This window comes from Galleria mellonella, unplaced genomic scaffold (assembly GCF_026898425.1).
Source record: "Galleria mellonella isolate WM207_F2 unplaced genomic scaffold, CSIRO_AGI_GalMel_v1 utg284, whole genome shotgun sequence".
Lineage (NCBI taxonomy): Eukaryota > Metazoa > Arthropoda > Insecta > Lepidoptera > Pyralidae > Galleria > Galleria mellonella.
The window spans coordinates 189,898-201,970 of NW_026442065.1; the positions used below are offsets into that span (position 1 = coordinate 189,898).

Sequence of the window (12,073 nt, forward strand, 5' to 3'; positions counted from 1 at the left end):
AAGTCAACGTGATTTCTCTTCATCTATCATATCTCATCGTACCTAGCCAATCCATAATGTAGGCGGAGTTACCATATCAATTTCATGTCATAAAAATACCCCTCTTATATATTTCGTTTGGTGCATTTAGGTCATATACAAATTTTAAAACATTTAAAGGTTTTGACAAAAGAATTGACCTCCCAAGAACATACTTCTGCGTCTTTTTAATGGACAGACCTAGCAGTTAAGTAGGTTGTAAGTACCTTAAAATTGAAAAATGAAGACGAGAATAAATAAAAAAATTGTAGATATTACAACGATAAACTTTATTAAAATAATAATTATATAAAAATCAACATGATAATTTACATTTATTTACAATATTTCACTAGCCTTAAATTAAAAAAAAAGCGATAACTATAAAATGAAAAATCATAATTAATAAATAACTATTATTTATTTATTTATCCCTAGAATACAAAATACATTGTATATGATAGGTAGGATATTACACAAAAATATGACAGACATATTGTTTTTTTTTTTTTTCATTTAATATCTAGCAAAGTTATTAAAATAAAATTGTGTTATAACTGATATAATGTAGTTACAGCAGCGTTTTTATCAAGATATTTGTAAAATTCGTGAAAAGAAAAATAAGTATAATAAATTTATCACTATAGGTGCCTACTCATTTAAAATTTCTTTAGTAATAAGGGAAATTCATATAAGTTTTGCACCTGATGGCAGAATTTCTTGTCTATATTTGATATTATAAATTGGAATTAACTGTTTGTTCAAACAAGTTACTCTCTGGAAATATCAGTCGCATTTGAAAAATGCTTTTTGCAGTTGACAGCTTTTCTTTTTTTTTTTGAGAAAGGTTTTAAATATTAAACTTCACGATACGACCATGCACCGCAATTATACAGTTAGTTAAAAATAAAGGGAAAATTTGTTATTTGAAAATCATATCTATTTATAAATATATAATTTTTTAATTGTTTTCTTGTAATTGCAAAATGTTATTAGGCATTTTAATTTTCTTTAAACTATAAAGATAAACTTTATGTCCCTTGTTGACAAAAAAAGAAATATAAAATAACTAGAAAAAAAAAAAAGAGTTGCAAATAAATTCTCTTTGCTATATATGATGTCACTAAAGCCTTCGTCATCCAATCACGTAATAACTAGTTGCTCTGTGATCCTATCTACAAAGGCAGATTTGTAATATAGTTTTTTGTTATATTTTAAAGAGTAATCTATATTGAGCTGCTATGATTTCATATATACAAGGATAAATATAATATACAAATTAAGTACAATTAAATTTACTAATATTACTCAAAGACATTAATTTGAGCTTAACTTTGAGTTGCGTGTTAACTTCTAATTCAAACCTAAATTAATCCAGGTGGGTTAAGTTAACTACATCTTCTGTTAGTATCAGAGGACAAGAGAATCTGTAAAAGAAGAAAATAATTGTAAACATTGCTTTCATTCGTGATATTATTCTAGAAAGTTTAATACGAGCATAATCCTAGAGAAAGATTTTGTACAGAAGTCCCCCACTTGGGTATCTCTGTCCTACTCGTGTTTCTACCGGGAGAAAGGGCTAGTAACGAGGTCTAACAGACCCATTGTTAGCAATATACTCTATCAGGTTGACCTCCACTGTACTTGCCCTGGAAACCATCATAGTTAATTCTTAACGAATTCGTCACGATGGATTTACTGACAAGCTTTCACCTATCAGCCCTCAGTGATGAATTTCCAGCTACATTTACTTGAAATGACTCAAATCGTAAATGTAGCGTTAAATGTATAATGTTTTCTACAATGACTTGTTTCTTAGTTTTGCAACAAGCAGTGTTTTGCTCTATTAAGAAAAATGGCAGCTTAAATCGTCAATCTTGCCGATTGCAAAAAAATAATGAAAATCGATTCAGAATTAGCGATTTAATCGTGCAATATGATCGCACAAAAATTTAGAATAATTGAGAACCCCCATTTAAAAAAAATGAAGAACTTTAGTTAAATAGGAGTTTATCAAGGGGATAGAAAATTCTGCCACACCTTTAGAACAAATCATCCTCTTCATCTCCGAAAGCTGACATCGCGTACCAATCCCTCGCTGCGTCCTCATATATGACTCTTTTGACATCCTCGTCGTACCGAGGGTGGTGTATCCTGGGCGATCTGGCACGAAACTCGACCGGCACGTCATAGCACTTGCACACACAACACGCCGGGAACTTAAACCAGTCAGCGAAGATACCGCGGCACTCGTTGTGAGGGTCGTATGCTAAGAGTCGGTGTAACCGGTATTGCTGCTCGCATCTGGAATATTAAATCATTATTTTAACTATTTATTGCCCTGTTGAATATAGATTTTCCTCATAATCTATCATAAAATGGAAAGCCCACATTTCTGTCATCCGTTTAGCAGCTATGTTTGCATGGGTACATTTCGGTTTGAAGAATGTATGTACATATATAGTAATTAAATTATTGAGTCACTTTTGTTTTCGAAAGTAGTAACGTATGAGGATTTACTTCGATTACAGTGTATTCTATACAATCCATGTATTAATCTTATGTATAATTGTATCGAAAAAGCTCAACTAGTTTCGGAATAATTTTATGATCCATAGTCATAAGTGAGTGTGACGCGAGCATGATCCTGACTATGTGCTTTGGCCCGTTGAGCGCGAGCTGTAGGTGCTTGCGGCATCGTCACAGATAAGAAAGACGGTGTTCGGAACTCTTCGGGTATGAAGTATAACACGGCAGAGGATGAGGAAGACTACGGAGCCCAGCCGTTCAAATTACGTAATTCTATTACACGTAAGTTAAACTGGTAGTTATTATATTAAAATATCCATGTTACTGTTCATGCCTATTGGGTCTGACATTAATTAGTTATTTATTCCAATTTGTATGGAAAAAAGACACGTTCTTTCATAATAGTCCTCTAGAGATGTCTAGAGATGTCGTTGTTCTGATTCTTTATCCATCGACTTCCTGCAACACATTTGAGGTTGCCGCTTCTATGCATATATTGTTACACCCCACAATAATTGTCTCCAGCCAGTCTGCTAGATGAGTTGACGACTTACAATTAATTGACAATCATAATTAACATTTCCTTTCCAAGTGCTGTAAATAGTAAATGTATCAAGTATATAAATGCATACATACAAGCATCCTTCTCGACAGTACATTTGCTTCTTTTCTTGGACGCATGTTTCCAGGTGTATATACTGCTCGAAGGGGTACATGTTAAGCAGCGCCAACACCTCGCCCCTAGTGTTGTTGGCCCAGAATGGAGCTTGCATCTCTTCTTTTGTTTCACAAGCGTTTCTGAAAAAGTACCAAATTGTTTACTTGTAGATTATCTTATATGACTTTTTATGTATTAAATAAGAGGACAGAGAGAGTTATAGAGTTCAAACTCTTGTTTGGAGTTATACTCTTTTTCAATAATTAGTATCTTCACTGATGATATCGTTTTATCTAGCTCTCCTGGATAGAAAGCTTTGACTTTTTTTTTATGCTGCCATAAAACAGCAAAGTTACAAAGCCGTGTTTCAATTTGAGTCCAATAAAATCTAATATCTGATGTCAAACCTAATCTGTCTAATAGAAGAGAAAATAATTAAGATTGTGTTTCACAAGAAAAAAAAACAACTTCAATTGTGACAAAACCAGTTATTTTGATTAAAAAACTAAACTACTGAACCGATTTTGATAAAATTTCTATGGGACCAATCTGTAAGTATATCCTTTCAGATATAAAATAATTTTCCAATTTACAACTGCTGGAGTTATGAGGTAACAGACATTGAAAAAATGCAACCGAATTGAGAACTTCCTTCTTTGAAGTCGGCTGATAATAGATAAATAAAAATAGAACAAGTATTTGAAAACTTACGCTCCTCGTAATTTTATAAAAGCTGGCCGCAAATTTTCTGCATGCTGAAGCGGTTTAAGATGAAACTCTTCTTTTTTGTCATTAATTTTTGTATCAGTTTTATCAGCTTTCGTGTTAATCTTTTCGTGTTCGGAAAAAAGAAGTGTTGGAGGTAAAGTCGACGTATCTGCATCCATAGATTTAAAGCCATCTTTATCAGTTTCTGTGGTTGCTTCGTCATCATAGTCTTCAGTCAAACTCTCAGTTGTGTTTAATATATTTTCTGTAGTGGTGTTTTTATTCGACGAAGTTTTATTTTTTTCATCAATTTTAATAGGTTCTCTTTTAGAATCACCAGATGGTTTACTAAATATGCCATTAGTTTCTATGCTTTGTTTTATAACAGCCTCAAGTGTAATAATATCTGGATCTAAATTATTTATCTCTATATTGGCTATGCTTTCTAGTTTAGTCTTATAGGAAATTCCATTTTCTGCATTATCAGTCGTATTACTGGTTGTTTCTGTTTTATTACCGCTGTGAGTTTTATTAACTTTTATATTATTATTTAAAGGTTTTACTTTTAGTGTTTCATTTTCAACTCTTTTGTTTTTATCGTTGGATTGAATTGGCCTGAAGTGAGGCTTATCTTTCATGGCACGACCGGTGCCTATCTTTGTATACATCATTTTCGTTTTAATAATATCCTCCGCGAAATTTGTGGGTTTTTTCATATCGTCTTCTCCGTCAATTTCTATGAAATTTTCCAACTCTGCTTTCAACACTGATATGTGACGTTCTTCTCCGTACATTCTCCTCATGAGACCCTGAAAATGGCAATGAAATAAAAATAAATTTCACGTTAAGTGTACTCAAAGTTAAGGAATTATACGACGAGTATAGTAGCGAAAGATTACAACTGCAATTCGCTTTACGAACAAAAAACTTCTTAAAATTTTATATTACTTTCTATTGTTTGTTTCTATATGCTCAGCGAAATGTAGTCGAGTGTTATATTTACTATAACAGGGAGAATCAATAAATGTCTTTACTGTCCCATAGGCTTTAAAGTCTTGAGTATATTTTTTTTATTTGAATTTGAAATAGTTTTGCGTTGATAAAATCAGATAAACCCTAAGAACGTCCCTGTTATTTACTGACCTGGTTCTCTCTAACAAATCTCCTGATCGCGTGCCAAGGGTAGTTGGTGCCGGGCGTGGTGCAGAAGCTCTGCTTGCTGAGGTCACAAGGAGCGGCCGGCGCACGCGCACGACTCGCGCGGTACGGCCGCGCGCACGCCGACGCGTAGTCGTACCCCGCACTGCTTGCTGTCCATGTCACCTACTTGCGAAATATTAGTTTGTTATTTTTACAAGCTTTTATTTACTTTAGTATGGGTCAGTTTAAAATTTGCCATCTCTTTTTTATTATTGTTTTTGCTGACGTTCGATTGTTATTTTTACTTGTACAGATACCAGAGGGAGACTTTGTACAAAAGTCGATTGCTTGGGTACCTCTGTCCCATTCGTGTTTCAACCGTGAAGCAGTTGGGTTTGCATGGCTGTGTTTCGGTTTGAAGGGTGGGATATGGCGTGAATTTACTGGGTACAGAGGAATAACACCTGAGTCCTCAGGAATGGCAACGCATGGGGGGTATCGTGGACGAAACAGTATACTCTGTTATGTTTATGGTACTGTTCATGTCTATAGGCGACGGTTACCACTTTTTATCATGTGGGCCGTCAGCTTGTTTGCCATTCTAAATTGTATAAAAAAAACATACTTAGGTATGTAAGTTCAATGACAATGTAATATTATGGTATTTTTAATGGGTGAAAATGGAGTGGTAATCCTGGCTATCGGTATACTTTATCGTTGCATCAGTGGGAAGACGATGGGTGAAGATGAAAGCAGGTCAGTTAGCCCATCGTGACAAATTTTGTCAAGAATTAACCGCGGTAGGTTTCAGGATGTGCCGCGTGGAGGTCGTCCTAATAGAGTATATTGCTAGCATTGGGGTTGCTAATCTCCATTACAATCAATACTTTTCCTCCCCATTAATATGGTACCTACCACTAAAGTGTTTATTAGTAGTGGGTTCTAATAGCCCCATTGCTGATAATATATTCTAACAAGTCGACCTCCACGCGATTCCCCCTGGAAATCATCGTGGTTAATTCTTGTCAAATTCTTCACGATGGGCCTGCCTTTATCCTCAACTATCATTTATCACAGGTGTCAGCGTATACCGATAGCGCAGGCAGAGTTACCATTCCATTTTCAATATTAAAAACATCGAAGTCGTTTTATGATGAAGATGGAAGGTGGCCACAGGAACTCGTGGATTGCGTATAATAAATCCGCAATGGTTGGGGCTTGTTTAATTCATTTTAAACATTTCCAACAGTATTTATAATTTTTACTATGTTTTAAAGATACATATATACAATGAATAAAAAATAAAATACATGCATATTCCTCATAATTTACGTAGTTGCCATTCCTAGCAGCACTCGGATCGTTAATAATCTGGATGAGGCACGCAGAAAATTAGAAATGTTCCCAAAATCAATATGGCAATTATTGTTGCGTGACGCATATAAATGTACTCACTTACAGCTTATTGCATAATTAACATCAGAGCATTATAGCACTGCTATATTCGGAGAGACATTGCGATGCGAACCGATAAGAATATAACAGACTAACATATAATTATAGATCTTTCACCTTTCTACAAGTCGTTCTGTCGCTTTCACTATAGGCGCATTTGGGTTACTTTTTGGCATTGATTCGAGTTTTGTATCGGTCTCTGTATATATTGATTGAATTAAATGATTCACCTCTGTCTGCTAAAACCGGTGGTGTTGTTAGCAACTTAGTAAACTTGTTTTGAACGAAAAGGTTCGCTATATCCGAAACTTGGGTTAGCTAGGGCAATAGTTACCGGTGAGTTGACCGAGCAGGCCTTGTGGCCACCTGTTGCTCGTTGGATGAAAGTAAAATAGGCAGCAAACGTTTAAACATAATAGTATCTGCGTCAGATAAAGATGTGTGTGCTAGTAGCTCTGGGAACGAAAGGCTTATCTGCATATCATAAAGCGCGGGCAATTTCTGTTGCTTGTACTGTGTTTATTAACATATATATACGAGTACATCAATATTATAGTATTTTTGTTTACATAATATACATGTACTACTTAATTTAATATATTACGAACCGAAAAGTTTATTTGTAAAGATTATTCTCGTATTATTCATTTAGAAGTACAACAAATATGAATTATTTAGAGTCGTAATCTATCAATTACGTGTATAAAACCAAAAAAAAAAAATGTTTACTTCTACATAGTGAAATCGTAATTATCATTTTTCCGATGAAACCGTACTAAGAAACGTGAGTTAAAAAGTAATAAAACATTTAGAGCATCCCCTACAAACGAAAAGTGTATCGGAAACGTAGTCGTTGTAGAGAGTAAGAGTGGGTAATATGTAGAAGTACCTATATATTGTAGTTACAATATATATATATATATATATATATATATATATTGACCCAATAACAGTTATATTAGATGTCGGTTATCCAATATATAAAAGAAAAACTCGCTCGTAAATATACGTAGCTATCGGACTGATTTTGTCAATATCGAAATGAGTGTCCATCAGTGTCAACAAATATATTAATAATATATTGTTAAATTTAGCAGTTTGTATGCTAAACGGTTAACACTAGGCTCCGAGCAGCAATCTAATAATTTGCCTAAAGATGCCTCGCTTAAAGGTGAAATACGTGTCGCAAAACGTGCGCGAACGAAATAACAGTCTGAGATTAATGGCTAATATTTAAGGATATTGTTTATAAATATGCTGGTTATTTTTATTATATATATTATTATTTATTAATTATATTAATTTTAAATAAAAATTCCATCTATTGACGTAATTTATTACATATTTTCTTTTCTTTTCTATAAAAAACTACAATTATAAATTTATCTAAAATGGTTCAATTTGAACAGTTGTGAAACTTCTAGTAGCAACAACAGTGATCAGTCTTCGAGTGTTGATAGTCACACGTATACTAAAGGTAGTGGAATTAAACAAAATAATTCTATTCTACAGTTTTTCGTAATTCTTTTCCTTCCTACATACGTAGATAATGAGATCCTAGCGCGTTTTCACTTTCCTCACCTGTCGCTCTCGAACTTTCTACAGATTTTAAAAGGCACGTAGGTGCTTGTTTAGGAGATAGGTTGCGCAAACACGCGCCTTATTATATGACAGGCTTTATATAGTGGGCCGTGTAATGTTTAGAGAGTGATTGATCAATCATAATTGGTTATCAATCCAGCGATATTGATCGACACTAGCGTTTACTTTTAAAGTTTTAATTTCGAATAAAAGTATGTGATTTTGTGGTTATTAAGTTAGGAAACTAATTATTGTTTAACTGATTAAAATATTCTTATTTCACTTAAGTTTATTTTTATTTTAATGACTTTACCTTCTTGAGGTATATCAGTCCTATCGTATCCTGAACAGGGCCTCTAGACAAGTGGCAAACGAATTCGACGATAGAATCGACATCGCTAGCGAGTCCGTGAGTTGGAATGAGTCACCCGGCGTTGCTATCTCATTCTGTCTCACGGACTTACTAGCGATGTCGATTCCATCGTCGAATTCGCTTGCCACTTGTCTAGAGGCCCTGACTTCTCTACTTAATTCTCCCGTAATACTTGTTTATCATATATGTATATAGAGCATCTTTAGAATGTCAAGCGTCACTTCATGATCATCATCACATCAGCCTTCAACTGTCCACTGCTGAAGATAAAACTCCCCCATAGGTTTTTTTGCCAATAGTTGCCACGCTTAGCAGACGGATTGGTAACCGCAGTTAGGCTTTAGAGATGTTTTAAGAGTGACGCTGCTGCCCATCCCTCGATCTCCCTTAGTCGATCCTACGACACCCACGGGAAAGGAAGGGGTGGCCCACTCCATGCTGAGACCACGGTATATATGACAATTGATATAATAATAAAATAATATAATAAATTTGAATTGAGTAGTAATTGTAAAAAGAAGTAAATAATTTAGAATTCATTAAGAAAATCTGCAACATCATACGTCTCGAAATAGGTAAGTATGTGACTAAAACACGACCAAACTTTATTGATTACAGAAAGAATTATAAAAATTGAAAGAATTATAAACTTGGCAAATAATAAATAAAAACAAACAAAGTATAGCTAGGAGTTCCATGCATTTAGTAAAAAAAGAAGGCAAAATTATCTGTGACCCACAGGCCATATGTAATGCTTTTAATAACTTTATTATCGACAAAGTTACACCTATACTGAACTCAGGAAATAAGGTTACGAGTACTATAAAAACAAGTAAAAATTCAATATTTATGGCGCCTAGTTTACCCCATGATATATTAAAAATTATAACACACTTAAAAAACACTAGCAGTGTTGGCATTGACGAAATATCTACAAAAGTTGTAAAAGCTGCTTCAACATACATAGCCTCACATCTTAGCTATATTATCAATCTCAGTATAAGTTCAGGTACTTTTCCTAAAATTTTAAAAACTACAATTGTAAGACCAATATTTAAAAAAGGGGATAAATATTCAATGGAATGTTATAGACCAATTGCATTGCCTACAACATTTTCAAAAATTTTTGAAAAATACATATATTTACAAATATACGAGTACTTTGAAAAACAAAATCTATTCACATCAGATCAGAAAGGATTTAGACGCAACAAAGACATTAACTTAGCAATTTATGATTTCTTGTACACTGTTTTGACAAATATGGATAAAAGTACACCGGTTTGCTCCATTTACTGTGATATGACTCAAGCTTTTGATTACGTAGACCATAATATTTTACTTCAAAAATTATATGTATATGGAATCAGGGGTAATGTTTTAAATTTACTAAAGTCTTACCTTACTGACAGGAAACAATGTACTCAAATAAATAAAATAAATAATAGAACCAAACTTGAAGAAAATTATATTTCTGACCAGAGAACTGTCTTGTATGGTGTTCCCCAGGGTAGTGTTATGGGTCCATTGTTGTTTATTATATATATAAATGATCTACCCAAAATAACAAAGCAACCTATGTCACTTTTTGCTGATGACAGTACAGTAACAATAGAATGCCAAAGTATTGATGAGTATGAAAATGATGTAAACCAAGCTTTGAAGAATATAGTTAAATGGTTGAATAATAATAATCTAAAAATAAATATTAATAAAACACATATAATGCATTTCAGTCAAAGGACTTCTTTAAATACTATTGGTGCTTGTTACCTTAATAGTGATATTAAAATTGTAGAGAATACCAAATTCCTAGGTATTATAATAGACAATAAATTAAACTGGAAAGATCATATAGATGAATTATCCAAGAAATTGAGTTCTTCGGCTTATGCTGTTATGTTATACCCTACGCTTCACCAACAAAGGTCGTTTGCGAATTTGTTCCTCTTAAAATTAGCTAAAAAGTAGTTCTAATTCACTGTTTTCGTACAAATATTATGTGAATGTGATTAGTATTAATGGTCCTGTATTTTTAATGATAAATCAGTGTGCATATTGTTCTTTAAATAAAATACAGTAAACATAACAATAAAATTAGTGCAAATACCAAGTGCAACATTGCAAGTGAAACAAATCGCCGCGGCTTAACGCGTAAGTGCCGTGGAATTCACGGCGCTTAAGACCTTCTTCTCGTGAGGTGTGTTAGTGCCTTCTTTTCAGCGGTCGGTAGATTAAATTTGTTTTTGTAATAGTAGCGGTGCATGCGAATATCAATATGGCTTCAAAACACATAACTTGCGCTGGATGTCTCAAAACTGTGAAGGGTAAACAATTTCTAAAATGTATTAACTGTGATAAAACTTACGATTTATTGTGTGCTGGAGTAAGTGAAAAACGATACAAAAACTTGTACTGTGCTGTAGGAGGTGACCGTAAGTCAGTCTGGACCTGCCCGGAATGTATAAATAAGAAACCGAAAGGTGACACAACGAATACTCCAGTACGCCGAAATGATTCACGAGAGCGCTCATCTGAAGAAACTCCGGAAGACTCGCCTCCGATCGGTAATAATGTCACGCTCCGTTCGAACCGAATGGTAAATGCAGATGGTGATTTAACTGATTTAATTAAAAAAGAAATACGAAATGCTATTCGGGCCGAAATGGCACCAATGAACGAAAAACTATTTGAACTACAAAGTTCTGTACAATACATTAGCAATCAATATGACGCGTTGATTAAAACCACAAATACAATAATGCAGGATTACAAAAATATGGAGTCCAACAATGAGAGATTACATTCGATGATCTCTTCATTGAATTTGCGTATTAATGTATTGGAACAACATTTGAGAGAGAATAATCTTGAGATTCAAGGAGTCCCAGAACAAAAAAATGAAAATATTGTGACTATAGTGAACAGGATTGCGGATGTGGTGTCTCATAAGCTAAAGGATGAGGATCTGTTAAACTGTACAAGAGTGGCTCACAAAAATAAAGATAACAAGAATCCGCGAGCAATAATAGTTCAACTGAGAAGTAACCGTTGTCGAGATGAGTTTTATTCCGCCGTAGCTCGTTATAACAGATCACACCCCAGTGGCAAGCTTGGATCTTTTCTACTAGATTATACGGGTCCAAACTCACCTATCTACGTGTCCGAACATTTATCACCCGCGAATAAATCACTGCATGCCGCTACTAGAGCCAAAGCTAAAGAACTTGCTTACAAATTCGTCTGGGTTCGGAACGGGCGTATATTTATGCGCAAAAATGAAACATCACCGTTTATTCACATCAGGAGTGAGCAAACATTGAATTTGTTGGACTGATCTATTCTTATTTTGTATTTGTTTCTTATTATTTTTTTTTGAGATATCAGTTTATGTATTTTAAATTTTCTTTTTATTATGGATAAGTTAACTGTTTATTTCCAAAACATTAGAGGTACAAAATCTAAAACTACAGACATATTTGGTTCAATATTAACTAATAATTACGATATTATTTGCTTGTGTGAGACTTGGCTTGATGAGTCGGTGGCTTCTACTGAGCTGTTTGATGATAGATATATTGTTTACCGCAGAGACCGTCCTGCGAAATTCA

At 34.0% G+C, this 12,073-nt stretch overlaps 1 protein-coding gene across 1 annotated transcript in view; it reads right to left on the minus strand.

Annotated features, from left to right (window-relative positions):
• Positions 1-337: 337 nt before the first annotated feature.
• LOC113517666 (protein spaetzle 4) overlaps positions 338-12,073 on the minus strand; it is a 37,608-nt gene continuing 25,872 nt past the window's right edge. The window contains exons 2-6 of the mRNA XM_031908808.2: positions 5,057-5,236; positions 3,917-4,722; positions 3,184-3,345; positions 2,059-2,322; positions 338-1,445 (exon numbers count right to left, since the gene is read on the minus strand). Of these exons, the coding sequence (XP_031764668.1) occupies positions 2,061-2,322; positions 3,184-3,345; positions 3,917-4,722; positions 5,057-5,236 (1,410 nt within the window). The 3' untranslated portion in view covers positions 338-1,445; positions 2,059-2,060. The remainder of the gene's footprint in view (positions 1,446-2,058; positions 2,323-3,183; positions 3,346-3,916; positions 4,723-5,056; positions 5,237-12,073) is intronic.